The 25085-nt window shown below is 37.9% G+C and overlaps 1 protein-coding gene and 1 pseudogene across 1 annotated transcript; both read left to right on the forward strand.

Annotated features, from left to right (window-relative positions):
• LOC110295589 overlaps positions 1 to 3921 on the forward strand; it is a 19090-nt pseudogene extending 15169 nt beyond the window's left edge.
• Positions 3922 to 15086: 11165 nt separating this feature from the next.
• LOC110296620 (olfactory receptor 2A14-like) lies at positions 15087 to 16123 on the forward strand. Its single transcript, XM_021165324.1, has one exon. The coding sequence runs from the start codon at positions 15122 to 15124 to the stop codon at positions 16052 to 16054; it is 933 nt and encodes a 310-aa protein (XP_021020983.1). The 5' UTR covers positions 15087 to 15121; the 3' UTR covers positions 16055 to 16123.
• Positions 16124 to 25085: the final 8962 nt, after the last annotated feature.

A 25085-nucleotide genomic window follows, 5' to 3' on the forward strand; every position in this document is an offset into this window, starting at 1 on the left:
ACAAAAAATGTGGTACATTTACACAATGGAGTACTACTCAGCTATTAAAAACAATGAATTTATGAAATTCCTAGGCAAATGGTTGGACCTGGAGGGCTACGCATGCTAATGAAGGAGAAAAATGATCATCAGTCTCATCAGGATATGAACCTTGCAAGCTATAGAAATGCCAGCCTGACTAGTAGCAAATAATAATGGCAAAATTTAAGAGGGAAAAACTCATTTTTAATTGATATTAAGGCCTGTTCCATAAGAGAAATCCACACTTGACATGCCATCAAGACCTTTGGCTCAATAATACACAAGCCTTATGGGAAAGCCTATCATTCTTCTTCTATAAAAATGGACAACGTGGTTTACAACTCCTATTTACTTATTGCTATTTTTATACAGCAGTACACCACTCAGTCCTCATCAAAGCTTCTATTCAGAGAAGATGGTGATCATACAGAGACTCACAATTGGTGTACAAAGAATAGAAGAGAGTAGGATACATACTCCAAAGTACCACATCTATATCAGAACCCTCTTCCCATAGATCAGGAATCATGTGAAAAAGTGTGTAGGGATCACACATGACAGAGGTATGTTAAGATGACTGTTAAGAAACAGTGTTTTCTGGCAAATCCACTGAGTTGTATACATAAGTTCATAGCTGTTGGGACAACAGGTAGAAGAAATGAGAAGACCCAAGCCAGAAAAAAATACTAGCATGTGGAGGGGAGATGGGAGCTAACTAAGTAGATAGGGAGCTATTTACAATTAATAGCTGCAGGGAGACAGAGTCAATTTTTTTTATGATGACTTGACCAACCCAACAGTAAATTACACACATCCAAGCATTACAAGCAGTACATAATGTTCTTGGTGGGTTAAAATAAGAGTGCACATAAATTTGGGTGGGGTGGGGAGGGGAAATGAAATGGGGGAACAGGAAAAAGTGGGACATTTGATCAAAATGCATTGTAAGAATTTCTCAATAACTAATAAAATGAGACTATTGCAGTGAAATGAATTTTGTATATATGATATATAAAAAATGACAAAGAACAAAGGTGAGTTCTTTATCCTAACCTGACTCCTCTTTCAGAAAGGAGTGTTTCCCAGAAGCATCCCTCTCAGCATAGCTCTCCTTGAATTCCATTGCCTTAAGCAAAATAGAATGACAATCTCTCACCCTAAATCACTTATCATCAAAGAAAATGAAAGGAAATACTTGGCATGGCTCTACCATGGCTTAAAACCCCTTTCTCCAGGCTCAGAGAGAAACATTTCTTTGATGACTAACTTACCCCTTTAGAAAATGAGTACAGGATCAGTAAGAAGGTAGATGACCAGAGTGCAGAGAGGTGGTCCATCTGCCTGTTAGTCTGAAGAAGTCTTATTAAATCTTGAAAAGAAACAGGGACTTTAAGTGAGCAAACTTTCCTGTCCCTCAGACATAGGGGCTGAATCAACAATCTCAACACAGGACACAATAGAGCTGTGGAGATGTCTCTACTCTTAAAAGTGCTTGGTGCTTAAAAACACACATTGCTCTTTTGGAAGACCAGTTGGGTGTTCACTTCTCAACACTCAACTCAAGCAGCTCATGGTTGCCTGTAATTCCATCTCAAGGTGATCATAGGCTGCTTTTAGCTTTCACAGGCACCAGAGCTCAAGAGAGGTTTAAAATCTCTGAAAATAGAAAAGTCACAGAGACAGATGAGTGTGGGGACTCACACTTGTAATCTGGAGGCCAATCAAAGGAGGATGACTGCAATTTGAAGGCAGCCTTGGCTACAATGTGAGAGCCTATCTAAAAAATAAAAACAAAAAGTGAAACACAATGTTTTGAACTGTAATGGTTGTTGTGTCTGATTTAATAGAAGAAAGCTTTAATCAAGACTATCTCTTTTAAATCTTACTCAGAATTTAAAATGGACTATGAATTAGAAAATATTTAACTAGAGCAAATGTTCTTTTTCTGCTGTATTTATAGACATATGTAGTTTCAAAATACTATGAGAAATATCAAACTATTCTTTTTTAAAACATAAACTATCACTTTATGACGTGGGTATGATATTTCTGGAATTTCATGGAGGATTCTGGAATTCAGCTAGCCAAATACATGAGTGATCTGTTTATATTTTTCTGAATTGCCTAATTTATTGTCAAATGTGGAAATTATGCTTTATATATCACAAAGGAATATTATTTTCCATAATATTGTAGAATTCCTTATCTTTTATCAGACTGTCCTATTAAGTCTGTGATTGGAGTGGTCACAGATATCAAGTATCAGTCCTCATATCTATTTCCTAGTATAGCGATCTAGAAAAAACCTTTAGGTATTTTGGTATACTGTCATGATTGTCTGGGAACCTGAATGGATTGAAAGATGCATGGGACACTAAAGAAGCACACTTCTGGAGGTGTCTGAAGGGTGTCTTTTCTAGACATAATTAGATCATGAGGGTCTAACCTTAGAATGGGTTGATCACAGGATGACATGACTGGAGGTGGTGAAGATTGGGTGGAAGGGCAGCTAGAAGATGTGTGTTGAAAGGAAATAAAACTTGAGACCTGTGATTCATGTACTGTATGTCAAATAGTCCAAAGAGTTGTTTGTGAGCTTTGAAACCTGGGGCTGAGAACATAGCAGAACAGACCAGGACATGCCCGGGCCGGGGCAGGCCCATCGCCTCCCTATCTCCCACCCCTCTGACCTAAGTTAAATGTTAACAGGCTGCTGATGTTTAAATGGACCAATCATGTGAAACCACGCCAATTCCTCCCCCAGCCCCACTCCTTTTCTATAAAAACCCCTAGCTTCCAAGCCTTGTGGTCGAATCCACTGTCTCCTGTGTGAGATATGTTTCGACCCTCTCCGCAATTAAAATACATCGTGATGTTACATCAAGATGTTGTGTTCTATTCGTGATTCTTGGGTGCACGCAGAATCGGGAGTTGAGTGGGGGTTTCCCCACTAGGTTCTTTCAGTGTCACTAGAGATTCATTCTGGAAGTTGAATCTACTGTTGGTTCAGCTTCACTCTCTGAATCCCAGTTCCATGATATGAAGTCTTCCTCCACCACACCTTTCCTGACACAAAGAACCTTAAATGAAACCTTTATCCCTCTGTAGGAAACAAATTAAGAACATGCCTTTAGAAAGAAGACATTAGATGTAGTTTTTAAAAATCATCAAATTTATTAAATGAGAGAGATTCATTATTAATGGTAGAATCTCTCTCAGATTTTAAAAATAGAAATTAACTAAGAGATCTGGGAGAAATTAAAAAAAACAAAATAAATATATAAAGAAAATAAATAAATATATTTAAAATTTGAGCAATATAGAAGTATTATATTTCACTATGATCTTCTCCAATGGGAAGATCCCATTACTCTCTGAACAGGTTTATGTGGCTAACAATGAAAGACTAAGAATTCCATACTCTGTACTTCCAATCAACAGCAATCAATGAATATGGGAAAACATTTAAGACTAATAAAATGTATGTGGTAAGGATCCATTAAGTATGTCCAATTTTAAGGTGTGTTTGTGTGTGTGTGACTATTTTTACTAGTTTGTAGAAATCCTGACTGCAGCTAATCCCAAGATAACACTTTAAAACATATCTGAGGGGGGTCTACTGGGTTTGGTACTTGTCTTCTATGCATGAATCCTGATGGCCATCCTGAGGATCAGTCAAAAGAAGGACACAGAATATCCTTCTCCACCTCTTTCTCCCAACACTGTATGGTCAGGTTCCTGTCTGGTAGTGGCATCATCATGTACCTGGCCCCCAAGTTTCAGCATTGAGGAGCAGCAGAAGATTCTTGCCCTGTTTTACATTCTTTCAACCCCATGCTGAACTATCTAATCTACAGCCTGACAAATGCTGAGGTCAAGGGTGCTGGGAAAAGATGCTGAGGAAGTGGAGGCACGGTGAGACACATCCTTGGAAGGAAGGTTGTACTCCTTGTAAAATTTGGTATGTTGCATTTACTTTGCCCTTTGCTAGAATGAAAGTCATAAGAAAATGGAACATTATGTACTCTTATTTAATACAAAGAACATATAAAACTGAAGGTAGCAAATAGATAGATAGATAGATAGATAGATAGATAGATAGATAGATAGATAGATAGATAGATACCTAATTATTTACTACAAATACACTGAGAGAAATGGCATTTTTTCAAGCTTTTTCGTATTGTTTTGTTTGATTTTGTTTTGTTGTTGCTGTTGTTTTTGTTGTCATTTTGAAGCAGTATCTGTCTTTGTCACTGAAGTGTGTTTCCTGTATGCAGCAAAATGCTGGGTCCTGTTTACATATCCAGTCTATTAGTCTATGTCTATATGGGGGAAATTAAGTCCATTGATATTAAGAGATATTAAGGACCAGTGACAGTTGCTTCCTGTTATTTTTGTTATTAGAGGTGGAATTACGTTTGTGTGACTATCTTTTTGGGGGGTTGTTGAAAGATTAATTTCTTGCTCTTTCTTGAGTATAGTTCCCCTGCGTGTGTTGAATTTTTCCTTCTATTATCCTCTGTAGGGATGGATTAGTGGAGAGATACTGTTTAAATATATGGTTTAGTTAAGGAATATCTTGGTTTCTTCATCTATAGTAATTAAGAGCTTTGCTGGGCTGGCATTTTTGTTCGCTTAGGGTCTGTATGACATTTGCCCAAGATCTTCTGGTTTTTAAGAGTCTCTGTTGAAAAGTCTGATGTAATTCTGATAGGTCTGCCTTTATAATTTACTTGACCTTTTTCTCTTACAGCTTTTAATATTCTTTCTTTGTTCTGTTCATTTGATGTTTTAAGTATTATATGACTGGAAAGATTTTATAATCTTTTAAATTTACTGCTTAATGGGCAGGTGAGGTAGTTTGAATAATATGGCCACACAGGGCTAGAGAGATGGCTCAGTGGTTAAGAGCACTGATTGCTCTGACAGAGGTCTTGAGTTGAATTCCCAGCAACCACATGGTGGCTTATGACCATCTGTAATGGGATCAGGTGGTCTTTTTTAATGTGTGTCTGAAGACAGCTGCGGTATATACATACAAATAAAAAATAAAAAATTCTTTTTTTAAAATGGCTGCATGATCTCATTTATCTGAATGCTTTGTTACCATGCAGTGGTAATATTTAAAAGGATTAGAAGGATTTTGAGAGGGGTGACCTTGTTAAAGGAAGTATGTTACTGGGGTTGGGCTATGAGTTCAAAAGTTTATTCCATATCCAGAGTATCTCTCTCTACCTCCAGATCAGTATGTAGTTCTTAGCTACTTCTCCAACTTCTACTTGCATGCTGGCATGCTTTCTGTCAGGATGGTAATGGACTTTAAAACTATAAACAAGCCCTTAATTATATGCTCTTTTTTGTAAGTGATGCCTTGGTCATGGTGTGTCTTCACAGAAATAGAACAATGACTTTGACAGGGGGCCAGATTCATTTTATGCACAGACTTTAACTCAAGATTGGAATGAATCATTGCTGTTCTGAATGTCAGACACACAGACAAAATAAAGGAAAAGGTGAGGTACATCGAGTATCAAGTTAAAATGTGATGTGATTTAAGAAGCATGGGGTGGTTATTCTGTATCACTTCCTCTACTAGGACAAATTTATTTCTTTGGTGGCATCTTGCCAGGGTTCATGGAGCACCTCATAATGAAACGCCCATATCAAAGGTGGTATCAGAGGGGGAGTCATGTTTATATTTATAAAATACATATTGACAGACATTAACTTATGGTATACTTTGATGTTTTCTTCTGAACCAGAATCTAGCTTCTGACTAAAACCCATTACAATTTAATCCCAGTCAACCACAGATAACCCATCCCATAGGAATACTGAAAAACAAGCAAAAAGACATGGGAAATGATGACATTGGTTCACAGGGGCATAGTCTTATCCCTAGAGAGAATNTTNNNGCTGNNTCACCATNAGACCCCAACCTTTGCATCNCTATGTTTTGTCTGTAGGGACAGGTCTGAATACAATGGGTGAGAAGCAAAGTCTGCACCTGCAGAAGCAAGTGCATCACAATAGTCAGAGCTCTGCATCTTGGCTTCCCCTAATGTGGTCCCTGTAGAGGGGAAGAGTCCACCAAAATCTATCTTACATTTTTCCTTTTCTATTTGAGGTTTCTTCTAAGCAGATGACTATACATGAAGAAGGTTGCAGCTTATGTCAAGGTAAGTAAATGTGCATTTTTTGTTTTGGCTTGTTTTGGTTTGTTTTGGTTAGGTTGTGTTAAGTTTGATTTGGTTTTTCAGGAGAATTAGTTATAGAAGAGAAGTAGAATAGATGTCAGTGAAATACTTGGCTTAAGATCATGGTGAAGTGTTCAGTCCCAGCTGGGGCAGGACCAGAATCTTGAGCCGTGGTATGGGATTCATTGCCCACTCCTTTTGTGTCCATGGTCCCTCTATCCTTCTTAAACTCTTCACCTACATCCCATGAATACTCTTGAATGTATCAGACGTAAGCCAGGGAACAGTACTAGAAAATATTAAGAAATGATTGATCTGGTCAATGAATCTCAATGACTGTGTGACAGGGTCATCTCCTATCAGATAAGTCACTGGGATCCTAAAAGTTACAGGGTTAATTGGCTCTAAAACTGAGTCTCCTGTATTTGCTCACTCCTTCCCCTGTGCATTCCTGAAACATCATCTTCTCCATAGTCCTCACATCACACTGTGATGGATATGGGTGTCTTTTCCCTCAGAGAACTCAGTGCCTGTTGGGGGATCATACTTTTATATTCCTCATTTTAGCAGAGTAGCTATTAGAGACATAACCTATTGTTTGCTGTTTTTGGATATAGAAACTACTCTCTATATCTCAATATGGGTATTGAATTTATAATAATGATCATATTTAAGTATGTAGTAAATGCCATGGAAATTTAACTCAATTAACTCTAATGAAAGAGATGACGTAGGAGAGAAGAGGGGGAGGGAGGGAGGGAGGGAGGGAGGGAGAGAGAGAGAGAGAGAGAGAGAGAGAGAGAGAGAGAGAGAGAGAGAGAGAGAGAGAAACTCATTTTATCAGGTCAGCTTTATTGTCTATCCCATCTTCTCATCTTCCAGATGGGATAACTGAGGCAGGAAGAGGCACAGAGAAATCACTAAGTTAGTGTTCACAAAGGCAGGACTTGATGGATTCAAGTCAAGGGAGGAGAGGGCTAAAGTCTGTAAAAGCTCTCTGCTAATAATTAGTATGAAGACAATGTCAGAATTTGTCCATACATAAAAAGATTTGACAAATGTCTATTGCCCAGACTCTGTCTTTAATGAACTCTAGTTCTGAGACTTTAAATGACAAAACTTCTTCATATGAATCAATGTTAAATATTTCCCCATTTCCCCAAACTATTTATTCTCCTGCCAAAATTGTCCTTATATATTTATATTTAAACCTATACTTCTTTAATACTGGAGTTTGGCAACTCACTTTATTCTTCAAATATCTTTGTAATCATGGTTTTAAAGCATAAATTGAAATAAATTTAGTTATTTAATTAAAATTTCGTATAAGCTAAAAGTAATGTGTTTGAGGAAGTCTTTGAATAACAAGACAATAGCATTGCACTTCCAATCATCTTGCTTCTTCATTCAAGTCTGTGGTCTTGTTAATACTATTAATGAAAATTAATGCTTATAAACCCCACAATGAGGAACAATTTAATGCCATTTCTTCTTCTTGGCCATCTCCTTTTCTATTGCAACATTTTAATACAATATACTGAGGCTTAGAGCAAGAGACTGTATTTCCTAATACACACCACTCAGAAACACATGAGGAAAGGATGTCTGACAAGTCTTTAACTACATGGCCTTTAGTTACTCTCAGGAGCTGGTTTACTATCTCTGGTAAAGTTAACATGTCATGGAAGAACATAGGAATCAATCCATGAAGATTCTTTCTCTGGGTTGCTGAAGATGTTCTTTAATAGCTATCTGGAGTGGAAGCTCAAAGAAAACATTTCAGATACCCAGTTGTTAATCATCTCTCACCCAAGGAAAAATTATCTGACATTTTGTTTTCTGAAACCTTAGATAAAAGTTCATAGCAACAGATAGAAGGTAAGGAAATGCCCACCATTCATTGTGTTGCTCTATCTTTGTTGGATTCACAGTTGAGTTTATTGGTGTGTGTGTTTTATATGTATGAGTTTGTGTGTTTTGTGTGTTTGTCATGAGTGTGTGTATTGTGACTGTGTGTTGTGAGTATGTGGATGTGTTTTCACTGTTTGTGGCTATCACTGTGGACTTGTATTTTCATTGTCTTTGCTACAAAAATTTTTTAAATACAATTTATGTTGGTATTACATATGGTTTAGATTGATTCATATCTGATAAATTATTTTACTAAGAACCTTCTTGCCCTTATTTATGTCTGACTCTTGTTTATCAAAAATACATGTGAGGTCTTGAACTTTAAGATACAGAATCATTTGTGTATACATGCCATCAAAGTTGAAGTGAAACTGTCTAAGAAAATAAAGTGCCCCAATTGAAGTATAAGATAGGGTCTTATTATATGACCCTGGCTATCCTGGAACTCACTCTGTAGATCAGGCTGGCCTTAAACCCACAGTGACCTGCCTCCAAAGAGGTAGGATTAAAGGCATGTGCCAGCATGCCTTCTACTTTGACTGGACAATGGAGCCTAATTGTGTGAGAGAAGAAAAAGCTGGTATAAAGGAACAGTTTGCTCAAATTCCCTTATAAGTTGCATGAAAATGCCCTTAGAAAGTGTAGCACATGCCATGTACAATGAGCATAGCCCAATAAAAAGACTTATGTAAGAAGGCAAATTAATCTAATGGTGAATTCACATGAATCAAGGAATGTTATTATGTTACTTGCACTTTGACTCGTGAACTGTCTGAATGGCTGTGCTTGATGTAGCAGGGACCCAGCCACATTCCAGATAATGAACCTTTACAGACATAGAACTGCTATTCAAAAACATTTCAAACTTCTGTTCTGTCACTAAATTTATGCTGTGCAGTAAGTTAAACAGATTTCCACATTATACATCTGCCAAGTAGAAGTTAGATAGCAATATGTGTTCCCTGTATTCTGCTTTTATGAATCTAACCATAAATATTAAGTCAAAAATGCATTAATCTGTTGAAATAAAATCAACCTCACTACATGTGAGTGACTGCAGGTTATTTTACTGGTTCAGTTCTGTTTCTATATATTGGAGTTCTAGTGAAACATCTACACAAGACCTTGGGAGTTAACTCAAGATGACCATCAACTTATAAAAACAAAATGATCAAAGATGTATCAGCCAGCATAGATACACTCGAATTCACAAACAGAGGTCTAATGTCCCTTTCACAATCAATATCACTGTACTGAGTTCAAAGGTGACCATTACAGGCACATTGGTCAATTTCAGAAACATAAGCAGAAGAAAATCACAAATGCAAAACATGAGCCAAGGTCTAAAACAGTGTCTAGACATAAAGACGGCTTTATAGACCAACATGGAGATCAAGACTAAACATTTCTAAAGAAAGCAAACTCTTTAAGTCATGAGAGTGACGTTCTCTATTGCTCCAGATTTTACATTTCACATACTCTTTTTATTCTTGTTTCTGTTATTTTCATTTCTAACATGAAATCATCAGAAGGTACATCTCAGACAGGAAACTTAAAAGATGTTGAAATGTGTTTCTCTGTTTGACAAAGATCGAGTTTTATGACCTATGCCAATTCTGGAATGTTCTGAGCTGGTGCCTTCATTAGCAATCACAAGGAGTGAAAATAAAGTCCAACCTGATTTAAGATCCATGTCTACTGTTGGTGAATAGAAAATCTTGACCATTGTGTCTACTGGTATGACTCAGAGAAGATTTTCTTCTCTTTTATAAAAGTAAATGTAATTGATGTTTCCTGTTCATTTTTGATAAGGCTAGCTTTTTTGTCATACAAATTATTTTCTCTACTTGAAGCTTTCAGTAGAACTCAGATGGGAGATTACAACCTCTTGACCATGGCAACAATGTTGGGGTTTGTGTCTATAGACATGATGTATCCTCGGGTGGGGCCAGTCCCTGGTTGGCCCTTTCTTCAGTCTTTGTTCCATTTCTTTGTCCCTGTCCTTCCTTTAGACAGGCACATTTCTGGAAAAACAAACAAACAAACAAACAAGCAAACAAAAAAACCGTTGATATGAGTATGTGTTTCCATCCCTCGACTGGCGCCAAAAGTCTACAATTGGATCAGAGCGATTGATCAGTGGTTAATAATAGGTTTCTTTTTTGTAAAAGACCCAGGTTCAATTTCCAGAACTCACACAACTACTTGTAACTTCAGTTGCAGGGAATACAACATTGTCTAACTTCCATGGGAACCTGCATACATGAGGTAAACATAAACGCATAATCAAAATATACATTTTCTGAGTTGATTTGTTTTGGTTTTTGCTGTTTTGGTTTTCTCTCATACAATACATCTGGACTGCAGCCTCCTCTCCATTTCTCCCACATTTACATAATGAAGACTCAGGTCTTAGGGGGAAATGATTTCATGAAATTTATAGGCAGATGGATGAAACAAACAAACAAACAAACAAAAAATCATTCCGAGCAAAGCAGCCCAGACCCAGAAAGATAAATATCAATGGGAGGCCCTTGGTCCTGTGAAGGCTTGATACCCCAGTGTAGGAGAATTTTAGGGAGAGGTGGGAAAACACCATCATAGAAGCAGGGAGTGGGAGAGGGCATAGAGGATTTCTGGTGGGAAAATGGGAAAGGTGATAATTTGAAATGTAAATAAAGAAAATATCCAATAAAATTTTTTTAAAAAGAAAATATTAGATACTTTTAAAAAAATATTAAAAATAAGAAATTTGGGAACAAAAATACCAAGATGTAAGAAACTATTTATTCTTGTTTAAATAACAATATACAATATAATAATATATAAAAGGTTTCCTTTTATTAAGTGAAAATTTACTCTATTAATGTAACCCAACTTGTAATATACAGACTTGATGTTGCAAATGTTTCACATAAGAAAGCCTTTTTAAGTTAAAAATGTTAAGCAAGATTTTAAAATGTAGAACTAAGGTTGTTTCTATGGGGGTGGTGATGTGATTAGATGTAATGCAACATCACATGTGTAATAGATGTTTTAATTAATGTTCTTTCCCAGGCCTTTCATAACCCAACTTTATATTCTGACGGGACAAAATCAAAGCCCTTTAAGAAAAAGTTCTCTAGGATTGGTAACGATCTTTTCCACATCTGTTGGTTGTCTATTTGTCCTACTGACAGTGTCCTTTGCCTTACAGAAGCTTTGCAATTTTATGAGGTCCTATCTTACAGCATAAGCGACTGGTTTTTTTGTTCTAGAATTTCCCCCTGTGCCCAAATTTTCAAGGCTCTTCCCCATTTGCTTCTCTATAAGTTTTAGTGTGTCTGGTTTTATGTGGAGGCCCTTGATCCACTTGGACTTGATCTTTGTACAAGTAGATAAGGAGATTTGCATTCCTCTACATGGTGTCTGCCAGTTGAACCAGCACAATTTGTTTAAAATGCTGTCTTTTATCCACTGGATGGTTTTAGCTCCTTTGTCAAAGATCAAGTGACCATATGTGTGTTGGTTCATGTCTGAGGTCTTTAATTCTATTCCATTGATCTACCTGACTGTCACCAATACCACGGTACCAATACCATAGTACCAATACCATGCAGTTTTTGTCACTATTGCTTTGTAATATAGCTTGAGGTCAAAGATGATGATTCCCCCAGAAGTTCTTTTCTCCAATAGAGGGGTAGTATCCAATATAATCAAAGAACTCAAGAAGTTAGACTCCAGAGAACCAAATAACCCTATTAAAAATGGGATAAAGAGCTAAACAAAGAATTGTCAACTGAGGAATATCGAATGGCTGAGAAGCAGCTAAAGAAATGTTCAATATTCTTAGTCATCAGGGAAATGCAAATCAAAACAATCCTGAGATTCAACCTCACACCATTTAGAATGGCTAAAATCAAAAACTCAGGTGACAGCAGATGCTGGCAAGGATGTGGAGAAAGAGGAACACTCCTCCATTGCTGGTGGGATTGCAAGCTGGTGCATCCCCTCTGGAAATCAATTTGCTGGTTCCTAAGGAAATTGGACATAGTATTACCTGAGGACCCAACTATACCACTCCTAGGCATATACCCAGAAGATGCTCCAACATGTAATAAGGACATGTGTCCACTATGTTCATAACAGTCTTATTTATAATAGCCAGGAGCTGAAAAGAACCCAGATGTCCTTCAACAGAGGAATGGGTACAGAAAATATGGTACATTTAAACAATAGAGTACTACTTAGCTATTAAAAATGATGAATTCATAAAGTTCTTAGGCAAATGGATGGAACTAGAAAATATCATCCTGAGTGAGGTAACCCAATCACAAAAGAACACACATGGTATGCAATCACTGATAAGTGGATATTAGCCCAAAAGCTCTAAATAACCAAGATACAATTCATAGACCACATGAAGCTCAAGAACACGGAAAGTCAAAGTGTGGATACTTCAGTCCTTCTTAGAAGGAGAACAAAATATGCAGAAGAGCAAATATGGAAAAAAAGTTTATACCAGGAACTAAGGGAGGGACACCCATAGACTGTCTCACCTGGTGATTCATCCCATATACATTTATCAAACCCAGACACTATTGTAGATGCCAAGAAGTCCATGCTGAAAGGAGCCTGGTATGGCTGTCTCCTGAGAGGCCCTGCCAGAGGTGACTGTTAGCAGCCAACCACTGGACTGAGTGCAGGGTCTCTAAAAGAAAAGTTAAAGAAGGGACTGAAGGAGTTGAAGAGACTTGCAACCCCATAGGAAGAACTACAATATCAACAAACCAGGCACCCCAGAGCTCTCAGGGACTAAGTCATAAACAAAGGAGTGCACATGGCTCCAGCCGCATATGTAGCAGAGGATGGCCTTGTCATGCATCAATGGAAGGAGAGGTCTTTGGTCCTGTGAAGGCTGGATAGATGCTCCAGTGTAGGGGAATCGAGAGTGTGGAGTTGGGAGTGGGTGGGTGGGTGGAGAACCACTCTTATGGAAGCAGGGGGAAGGAGGATATGATAGCATCATTCTGCAAGGGAGGGAAACCAGGAAAGGGGATAACATTTGAAATGTAAATAAAGATACTACCCAATTTAAAAAAAAAAAAGACCTACACTTGATCTTAGCCAAAAGGCCCAGAAGCAATTTGGGAACAAAACACCCATGGAAGGAGTTTCAGAGACTGCTGCACCTGGGGATCCATCCCATAATCAGCCTCCAAATGCAGACACCATTGCATACACCAGCAAGATTTTGCTGAAAGGACCCTGATACAGCTGTCTTTTGTGAGGCTATGCCGGTGCCTGGCAAACACAGAAGTGGATGCTCACAGTCAGCTATTGGATGGAACACAGGGTCCCTGATGGAGGAGTTAGAGAAAGTACCCAAGGAGCTAAAGGGGTCTGAAACCCTATAGGTGGAACAACAATATGAACTAACCAGTACGCCCAGAGCTCGTGACTCTAGCTGCATATGTAGCAGAAGATGACCTAGTCAGCCATCATTGGGAAGAGAGGCCCCTTGGTCTTGCAAACTTTACATGCCCCAGTACAGGGGAACACATGGGCCAAAAAGTGGGAGTGGGTAGGTAGAAGAGCGGGGTGTGGGGAATGTATGGGGGACTTTCGGGATAGCATTTGAAATGTAAATGAAGAATATACCTAATAAAAAATTGGAAAACAAAAACAAAAAAAGAAAAAGAAAAAGTACTCTAGGATGAATAAACCATTAATTTCAGCGGCTAGCATCCTTGTAAGTTTCTGATGATGTATATGATAAAGCAAAAGGTTTTGGCAAGTTAATGGCTGATGAAGAAGATCTTGTGAAAGAATTTGGTGGCCATCTCACTTGTCAAACTACAAAAACACCGAGGTCAAAAGATTGTGACATACCAGAACATAAGTTAGGCTCTGCCCTATATTGTTATATTAAGGGTAAAACCCAAATAAGATACAACTAAAATGAAGTATTAGATTTACTGTTAATGTGAACTGCTTTCCATTTTCAGTACTTTGTCTAAGAATATTCAAAAGGACAAATGTTAAGCTATACAGTCATGCATCATTGACTGACAGGTTTTGTCTAAGAAGTACACATTAGACAATTCTGTCATTGTGGGAGAATCACACAGTGTATCTATCACAGCCTAAGATGCAATGACCTCATTAGGACAGATGACTTTATGGGACAATTACCTATATTGACTTCACTGCATGGTACATAGCTATACTTAAGACATACTTATGTATCCATTGTATGAGCTCCAAGTATCCTTTAAATAATGATTAAATTGTGTATTGAGTATTGGTGAAGAAGCACACAGAACTCAAAATAGAACATCAGAATTGTACATGAAGACAGGCAAGCCCAGGAAACAAAGTGAAAATAACTACTCCATTTCATCAAAACTGTCTCTCTTGAAGTCATGTGAGTGGTCAAGATGCTCAAACTGAAATGGAACCAGAAAATATGAATATCCTAAAAAAATGCATGTGTTCATATTCTAATGGAACTCCTCTTACATGGGGCACACTAAAACACATTGTGCTGTGATATCATTCTTATATGCTGATATGGACATGAACATTCTTAGTTTTAAAATATTTATTTATTTATCTATGTACTTGGTTATTGTAGTGCATGCATGCATGCATGTATGTGGATGTTTCCAAAGTACACGTGGAATTCAAATGACACCTTGTACATTTGGTTCTCTCTTTCTATCATGTGGTTGCAGAGACTGAACTTAGGTTGTCAGCCTGGGCAACAAAATCCTTTACTCACTGAGCCTTCTCACCAGCCTTTTTTATTAGTGTCCTAGGACACAGCCAGACATTTTCTTCATTTTTATAACTGAAGTAAGATAGCACAACTGAAAACAAAACCCAAAGCTCCACCCTAGGTGATACACTATAAAATGTTTTCTCTATCATAATCTTTAAATAATTTGTATGGTTAATTATTCCACAGCTTTGACCTTTCAGTGTGAACAAAGTCTTTGTACAGGAGAATGAGAGCCAACCAGACATGGATCACAGAGGTCACTCTACTGGGATTCCAAGTTGATCTAGCTGTAGAGTGTTTCATCTTTGGGCTTTTCTCTCTGTTTTATTCCTTTACCCTTCTGGGGAATGGAATCATCCTTGGAATAATCTGCCTGGACCACAGACTGCACACACCCATGTACTTCTTCCTCTCTCATCTGGCCATTGTTGATATGTCCTATGCTTCCAATAATGTCCCCAAGATGCTGGCAAATCTTGTGACTCAAAGAAGAACCATCTCCTTCATTCCGTGCATAATGCAAACATTCTTGTATCTGGCATTTGCTTCCATAGAGTGCCTGATTTTAGTGGTAATGTCCTATGATAGGTTTGTGGCCATCTGTCACCCCCTTCACTACACTGTCATCATGAGCTGGAGAGTGTGTACCATAATGGCTGCTGTCTCCTGGATAGTTGGCTTCCTTTTGGCTCTGGTCCATTTAATTCTCATCCTGAGGCTGCCCTTCTGTGGGCCTCATGAAGTCAATCACTTCTTCTGTGAAATCCTGTCTGTCCTCAAGCTGGCCTGTGCTGACACAACACTCAATCAAGTTGTCATCTTTGCAGCTTGTGTGTTCATCTTAGTGGGACCACTGTGCATGGTGCTGGTCTCCTACATGCGCATCCTGGTGGCCATCCTGAGGATCCAGTCAGGGGAAGGCCGCAGAAAGGCCTTCTCCACCTGTTCTTCCCACCTCTGTGTGGTAGGGCTCTTCTTTGGCAGTGCCATTGTCATGTACATGGCCCCCAAATCCCAGCACCCTGAAATGCAGCAGAAGATCCTTTCCCTGTTTTATAGCCTTTTCAATCCTATGTTGAACCCCCTGATCTACTGCCTGAGGAATGCTGAGGTCAAGGGCGCCCTCAGGAGGTCACTGTTGAAGGAAAGACCAATGTGAGAGACATCAGAAAATGACTTGGATGGATATTTTTCTTCCTGTCCTATATAGTAGCCAGCATTCCTTTGTCTTTTCTACTATACTCTGTTAAAGCAGAATATTACAGACTATATATCTACATAGAGTTCTAAGACCCTGGCTTGTGTAGTCTGGGATAACAGCCCGACATCTCTTAGATTTAGGAGTCAAGAACCATGTTATTCATATGATAGGTCTTAAATACTCAGGGGTTAACACCATGACATTGAGAAAGTTCCCTCATTCTTACCCACAATTATTTTTTCACTATTCATTTATTCATTTTACATACCAGTCTCAGCCCCTCTCCTTAAAGAGGACGCCCCCCCACACACACACACCCTCTCCCACTCCTCTCTCCCCTTCTGAGAAGAGGGAGGCCCCCTTGGATATCATCCCACCCTGGCAAATCAAGTCACTGAAGGACTAGGTACACCCATTCCCACCGAGGCCAGATAAGGCCTCAGTTAGGGGAACAGGATCCTCAGGCAGGCAACAGATTCAGAAACAGCCCCTACTCCAGCTGCTTGGGTAGACCAACCTGCACTTGGGTAGACCAACCTGCACTTCTGCTACATATGTGCTGAGGTGCCTAGTTCCATCCCATGCTTGCTCTTTGGTTGGTGGTTTGGTCTCTGTGAGCTCCCTAGGTTAGTTGATTCTGTTTAGTCTTCTTGTAGCTTCCTTACTCTCTTTTGATCTTTTATCCTTATCCCAACTTTTCCAGAAGACTCCTGAGCTCTGCTTATTGTTTAACTGTAGGTCTCTGTATCTGTTTCCATAGCCTTCTGCATACCCAAAGTTCTTTTTTTTTATTTAAGTTTTATGGCATTGTGATGAGAAAAAAATACATAATTTCAATTTATCTGAATTTGTTAACATTTAAAAACATATTTTGAGTAAATATAATTGCATCACATTCTTTCCTTTTTGTGTCCCAACTCCTCCCAGAGACCCCCCCATTGAATACCTGCCCATACCTTTCATTTTTTTATTTTATCATATTCTTTAAAATTTATAAACTATTGTAACTTTGAGTATTATAAATATCATTTGATATAAAATAAAAATCAATTGAACTGTCTAATGTAGATGATTGTCTACAGAAATACTGAAAATATATACATTTTTCTCAATATAAATTTTAAATAAATCCAAATATATTAACTGTATGATATTTTAAAATAATATATCACTATTAGTTTTTTAATGAACATAAATAGAGAACGTGTTTTTGCTTTTTCGTTTGATTTATTTTTAATAGAGCTCAAAATCTTGGCTCTGACTGTGGTACAATCCCAAAATCAGAACAATTTTTAGACATTGGAGTTCATTGTAATAAGGCTGTACTTTAATGTCCCTCACATCACCAAAGGATTTTACCTCCTAAGTAGCTAAGCTAAGACTTGACAGTTCGGCTGCACCAAGGAATGAATTGTATGCACAATATTTGGATGCAAATTTCCTGCTATGGTTAAAGCTATTTGACTTGAGTGATTTTCTTCATTCTCAGCCCACAGGGAACAGGTTACATTCATTTAAAAAATGGTTTGTGTATTAAGATGGTCTATCCATGAAGTCATTCATCAACTGTTTCAATGAAGGATGGTTATACATAGAATGTGGCACAGACATTAGGTTAGGGTAAGATTCTGGTTCACTGGCTGTGATGATTTTCAAAAGCATTCATCTCAGAATAAGACTAACTTATAAAGCCCTTTTCTTTAAAATTGATACAATAATTATAAATATCAAGCAAAGCATTCAGTCTCATTCTTTGTTGTTCTCTTACAAGACTCCTCCCAAATTAATTGTCTACATTTCTTTTGTCCATATAAATAATTTTAAAATATGTAACCTGTTCTGAAAACCACAGTATAGTGTAAAAACATCAAATAAACAAACCTACTAATAGAAAGGCTGAGATAGGAGAAGCATGATTTCAAGACAATTATGTGGTACTCAGCAAGACACTGTCACATACAAACAAGCACAAAGTGTATATGGATTGTACAATATTGGATCTATTTCTCCAAATACCAAATTAGAGAGACCACTGGATGATAGCCAACAAATTTCTAATTCCTCATATTTTTGAATTTCAATCGATTAGGTTATTTAGGTAATATTAATTTTCATATTAAGGGATATTAATAAAAAGTGATTGGTACTTCCTGTCATTTTTGTTGTTAGAGGTGGAAATATGTTTGTGTGGGTTTGTTGAAAGATTACTTTCTTGCTTCTTCTAGGGTGTAGTTTCACTCCTGTGTTAGGGTTTTCCATCAGTTATCCTTTGTAGGGCTGGATTTCTGGAGAGGTGTTGAGTAAATTTGGATTTGCATTGGAATATCTTGTTTTCTCTATCTATGGTAATTGAGAGTTTTGTTGGTAGAGTAGCCTGTACTGCAATTTGTGTTCTTTTAGGGTCTGTATGACATCTGCCCAGGATCTTCTAGCTTTCATAGTCTCTGTTGAGAAGTCTGGTGTAACTCTGATACATGCATTTATATGTTACTTGACTTTGTCCCTTACTGCTTTTAAAATCCTTTCTTTGTTTAGTGTATTTGGTGTGTTGATTATTATGTGATTGTAGGAATTTCTTTTCTGGTCTATTTGAAGTTCTGTAGCCTTCTTGTATGATCATAGGCACCTCTTTCTTTAGGTTAGGGAAGTTTCTACTATAATTTTGTTGAAGATATGTACTGGCCCTTTAAGTTAGGACTCTTCACTCTTTTTCTATACCTATTGTCCTTAGGTTTGTTCTTTTCATTGTATCCTGGATTTCCTGGATGTTTTGGGTTAGGAGGTTTTTGCTTTTTGCATTTTCTTTTACTGTTGTGTCAATGTTTTCTATTATCTTCTGCACCTGAGATTCTCTCTTCTACCTCTTGTATTCTGTTGGTGATGCTTGCGTCTATGACTCCTGATCTCTTTCCTAGATTTTGTAACTTCAGGGTTGTCTCCTGTTGTGATGTCATTATTGTTTCTAGGTCTGTTTTTAGATCCTGGATGGTTTTGTTCAATTCTTTCACCTGTTTGAATGTGCTTTCCTGTAATTCTTTAAGAGATTTATGAGTTTCTTCTTTAAGGGCTTCTAGCTGTTTACTGTGTCTCCTTTATTTCTTTAAGGGAGTTATATACTCCCTTCTTAAGGTCCTCTATTATCATCATGAGAAATTATTTACTTCTGAATCTTGCTTTTCCGGCGTGTTGGGGTATCTAGGACTTGCTATGATGGGAGTATTGGGTTCTGATAATGCCAAGATCTCAAGTGTTAACTGCTCTGGCTATATCTGACTGGAGTCTGTCGTTCCTGTCATCCTGCTTGTGTCAGAACTCCTCAGAGCCAAGCTATCTCTGTAATACTGGATTCTGGGATTCTGGGATCCTGAGATCCTAGCTGTGCCTGAGCTCCTGGGTGTCAAGCTGCCTCTGGGACCCTGAAATCCTGGTGTGACCAAGCTTCTAGGATCCTAGGATCCTGTGATTCTGGGCATAATAGAGCACCTTGGAATGGAGCTTTCTCTGGGTGTTATGGTACTGACTTCTGAATTTGTGCCCAAGTTCTGCTCAGGGCACAAGTCCAGACAGACTGGAAGGAACCCGTGCCACTGATCTTGTTTAGTTCCTGCTTGCCTGCGTCCTGCTGGTTCCAGTTACTCTTGGCTTTAGGACAGATGTGTCCTCCTCACCTCTAATCCTATGATCCTGGGCATGTGAGAGCACCTGGGAGTGGAGCTTCCTCTGGATGTTGTCCAGAGTTCTTATCAGAGTGGAGCCAATTGATTATTAACTAAAGTATCTATGGGACCTAATGGAAGCATGAAGAGCACATTAAATAAACTCCTTTTACAAAAGAAGTAAAATTATAAAGATAACACATTTATGGAAAAATTGAAAAACAAGTGAACATCCACTTATGAAAAAAGACCTATAAACAAACAAACAAACAAATATTCAAAGTTCTATTTCTTACTATGTGTCAACAAGAAATGAGAAGTTAGGGCTACCATGGAATATCACTGAAATAGCTAAAATATTAAGGAATAATCACTCTAATTTGGGGGCATCTAATAATCATTGGTAAACAGTCAAAAATGACCAAAAAAAAAAGAAACATTTTCATTGTTTTTTCACCATTTTTCAACAGGTAGTTCACATCTCTTCCTGTGGACAAGCCCCTGTCCTCAACAGTCATTAGGACTCTGAAAGCTGAGCTCTAGGAGTGGGATTCCACTCCCTTTCTTATCTACATTTGATGTTTGGAGGGGCTGTCTTACACTAAACTCCTCTTCAACTTAGAGCTTATATTTGATATTTTGTCTCTGATGTCCGTGTTTTTGGAGCCAAAAGAAATCCAGAGATTATCTTGAACATAAATTCTCTTCTTAAAATACTTCATTTTTTAATATAAGTTAATGTGAGAAAGATTGGCAAGTTCTCCCAAAGCTTTAATTTCTGTGGTGAACAGATACCAGTGGAGGTAGCAAAGGAAATGGACGTGTCTCCTTCTATTCTCTTAGTTAGAGACAATCCTTATAATTATCATGAAATAATTATTATTATAAAATTTATAAAGAAAGAAGATATCTTACATTTTTCTATAAAACAGGATAAATATTTTATAATGCTCAACAGCTAGTGTTTTCAGATATCTCTATAAACCAAATTTGCAGGTCAACATAACAGAGATAGAACTAGAACTATGAATTACTGCTTTTCAAATCTCACATAAATCTATAATAGTCAGACACTGGAAAGAACCCAGATGTCCCTCAACAGAGGAATGAATACAGAAAATGTGGTACATTTACACAATGGGTAGTATACAGCTATTAAAAACAATGAATTCATGAAATTTTTAGACAAATGGATGGCTCTGGAGGATATCATCCTGAGCGTGGTAACCCAATCATAAAAGAACACACATGATATGCACTCACTGATAAGTGGATATTAGCCCAGAACCTTGGAATACTGGTGATACAATTTGCAAAACACATGAAAGAAGAAGAAAGAGAAAAGAGTGGATACTTCGATCCTTCTTGGAAAGGCGAACAAAATACCCATGGAAGGAGTTACAGAGACAAAGTGTGGAGCAGAGATTGAAGGAATGACCATCCAGCGACTGCCCAATCTGGGGATCCATCCCATATAGAACCACACATCCCAGATAATACTGAAGATGACAACAAGAGTTTGTTGTTAGGAGCCTGATACAGCTGTCTTCTGAGAGGTTCTGCCAATGTCTGACAAATACAGAAGTGGATGGTCACATCTATTAATTGGATGGCGCACAGGGTCCCCAATGAAAGAGCTAGAGAAAGTACCCAAGGAGCTGAAGAGGTTTGCAGCCCCATAGGGGGAATGACAATATGAACTAACCAGTATCCCCAGAGCTCCCTGGGACTAAACCACCAGTCAAAGAAAACACATGGTGGGACTCTTGACCCTAGCTGAATATATAGCAGAGGATGGAGGTCATTAATGGGAGAAGAGGCCCTTGGTCCTGTGAAGATTCTATGCCCCAGTATAGGGGAATGCCAGGGCCAGGAAGCAGGAGTGGGTGGGTTGGTGAGCAGGGATAGAAGGGAGGGGATAGGGAATTTTCGGAGGGGAAACAAGGAAAGGGGATAACATTTGAAATATAATTAAAGAAAAAATATATATAAGTAACGAACATTCACTGTCATGCTAGGCAGTGGAGGTATATGCCTTCAATCCCAGTACTCAGGAGTCAGGGGTAGGCAGATCTAAGTTTGAAACCAGCCTGGTCTACAGAGGGAGTTCACAGACAATCAAGGAGTCAAGGCTATACAGAGAAACACAAACATCAAAAAACAAAGAATCTTCCATATCATGATGCCTGGACATTGAATTTCCCCAAGTCCTATAATTTATCAAAACTAATGCATACTATATTTTTGCATCTTTGAAAAATGGCAAGTAATTAATGTTGCTACTTAAACCATAGAAACAAAACATGAGAGAAACATGAAAGAGAAATCAGTCCAATTCTTACCGATTGCACACAGATAGAAGCTTATTAAAGGAAATTGGGACCCAGGTCTACCATACGAAATAAGTATATACTATGAGAAAATGCAAAAATTGTTTGACATTTAAAAATATAAATATTTTTCTGCAACAACAAATTAGAAAAATACAAATGTTTTAGTGGCTACAGTTAAGAGTGTAACAAAACTCAACAATGATTAGGGATAAAACTTGATACAAGTCAACACAGTAATCAATCCTCTTCCAGAGTATCAACTCAAACTCAGGTAAGGGAGAAATTTTCCCCTTTAAGACTATGATGAGGATACACAGTGATACTACTGTATTTCCTTTATTTCACTTTTCCCAGCCACTCTAACCAGTATGGTTAAAAAAGACAGAAAGAAAAACAAAACCTGTGAGCAAGCACACATTTGAGAACAAAGATTCAAATTGTAATTATCCACAAATTATATGATTGTATGATTGTAATAACTCTCAAAGTATCTTCTGATAATTTACCAATATATAAGAAAATTAAACAAAGTCACTTAATATGAAATTGATAGGTTGATACTCCTTTGAACTTGATGCTGACAGTCCATGGTTGGACATCACATAGTTATGCCATAGGACACAGAAAACCAGGCTGGTGCTCACCTTCAAGCTTCATCCTTAAGTATTGGAAGTACTGGCTTTCAAGTACTGGAAGGTGCTATGCATGCTAATGAAGGAGAAAAATGATCATTAATCTCATCATGCTATGAACTTTGCAAGCTATAGAAATGCCAGCCTAACTAGTGGTAAATAATACGGCAAAATTGAAGAGAGGGAAAAAAAAAACATTTTTATTGCATTTAAGGCCTGCTCTGCAAAACAAATCCACACATGACATGCTATCAAGACCAAGAACCTTTGGCTCAATAATGCACAAGCCTTAGGGGAAAGCCTATCATTCTTAATCTACTAAATGGAGATCGTGTTTTACAACTCCTATTGACTTACTTGTACTCCTATAGAACAATAGACCACTCAATCCTCATCGACGCTTCTATTTGGAGAAAATGGAGATTATACAGAGACTCACGATTGGTGTACAGAGGATAACAGAATGTAGAATGCTTAGAACCTTTCAAAACATCAGAAACCATGTGAAAGAATAGGTAGGTATCATAGAAGTGTGGATAACTTTAGGAAATAGTGATTCCTGGCAAAGCCACTGAGTTGTATACAGGAGTTCACAGCTGTAAGATAGCATGTATAAGATATTGGAAGACCAAAGCCAAAGAAAATACTATCATGGAGAGGGGAGATGGGAGCTAACTAGCTAAATAGGGAGCTATTTGTAGATAATACCTGCTGGGAGACACAGTCGGTTTTCTTTATGGTGAGTTGACCACCCAAAAGTAAATGACACATCGAAGCATGTATGACCACTACATAATGTACATGGTGGGTTAAATTAAAGGAAGACTGTACACAAATTTGGATGGGTTGGAAAAGGGTGACAAATCTGGGAGCAGGGAGAAGAAGTGGGATATTTGAGCAAAATGCATTGTAAGATAGACTCAAAAAATTATTTAAAATGAGACTTTTGCAGTGATTTAAATTTTGTATATATGATACCTAAAAAATAACAAAGAACAAAAAGTATGGTTTTTTATCGTAATCTGACTCTCTCCTCTTTCAGAAAGGAGTGTTTCCCAGAAGCCTCCCTCTCAGCATAGCCTCCCTCTCCTTGAATTCCATTGCATAAAGAAAAATGGAATGACAATCTCTCGCCCTAAATCACTTACCATCAAAGAAAATGAAAGGAAATACTTGGCATGGCTCTACCATGGCTTAAAACCCCTTTCTCCAGACTCAAAGAGAAACAGTTCTTTGATGACTACCTTACCCTTTAGAAAATGAGTATAGGAGAAGTAAGAAGGTAGATGACCAGAGGGCAGACAGATGATCCATCAGCCTGTTAGTCCAAAGAAGTCTTATTAAATCTTGAAAAGAAACAGGCCCTTTAAGTGAGCAAACTTTCCTGTCCCTCAGTCATAGGGGCTGAATCAACAATCTCATGACAGGACACAATAGAGCTGTGGAGATGACTCTACTCTTAAAAGTGCTTGGTGCTTAAAAACACACATTGCTCTTTTAGAAGACCAGAGTTCACTTCTCAACACCCAACTCATGCAGCTCATGGTTGCCTGTAATTCCAGCTCGAAGTAACCATGGTCTGCTTTTAACTTTCACAGGCACTTAATAGAACTTAAGAGAACAGGCATTGTGTTTTAAAATCTCTGAAAATAGAAAAGTCACAGAGACAGATGAGTGTGGGGACTCACACTTGTAATCTGGAGGCCAAGCAAAGGAGGATCACTGCAAATTTGAGGACAGCCTGAGCATGAGAGCCTGTCTAAAAAATAACAGCAAAATGTGAAACAAAATGTTTTGAACTGCAATGGCTGCCATCTCTGATTTAATGAAAGAAAGCTTCCTGGCTGTCCTGGAACTCACTTTGTAGACAAGGCTGGCCTCGAACTCAGAAATTCGCCTGCCTCTGCCTCCGGAGTGCTGGGATTAAAGGCATGCGCCACCACACCCGGCTCAAACTGGTTGTTTTAAAACATAAACTATCCAGAAAGGGAAACAGTAGAACTAAGTTTAATATTCTCGCTCTCAAAAAGGAAACCTTATTGTACACTCTATTTCATATAATCTGCACATTGCTATTCAACAATTGAAACAAAACATAAAATAATAAAAAGTGTATATGTGCAGAAAAAACAAACAAACAAAAAAACCCCACAAACTATCACTTTATGCCATGGGTATGATACTTCTGGAATTTCAAGGAAACTTCTGGAATTTAGCTAACCAAATATATGAGTGATCTGTTTATATTTGTCTACATAGCCTAATTTATTGTCAAATGTGGAAAATATGCTTTATATACCACAAGGGTAATTGTTTTCCAAAAATATTGTAAGATTGCCTATCTTTTATCTGACTGTTCTATTAAGTC

The sequence above is a fragment of the Mus caroli genome, chromosome 6, assembly GCF_900094665.2.
Source record: "Mus caroli chromosome 6, CAROLI_EIJ_v1.1, whole genome shotgun sequence".
Classification (NCBI taxonomy): Eukaryota; Metazoa; Chordata; class Mammalia; order Rodentia; family Muridae; genus Mus; species Mus caroli.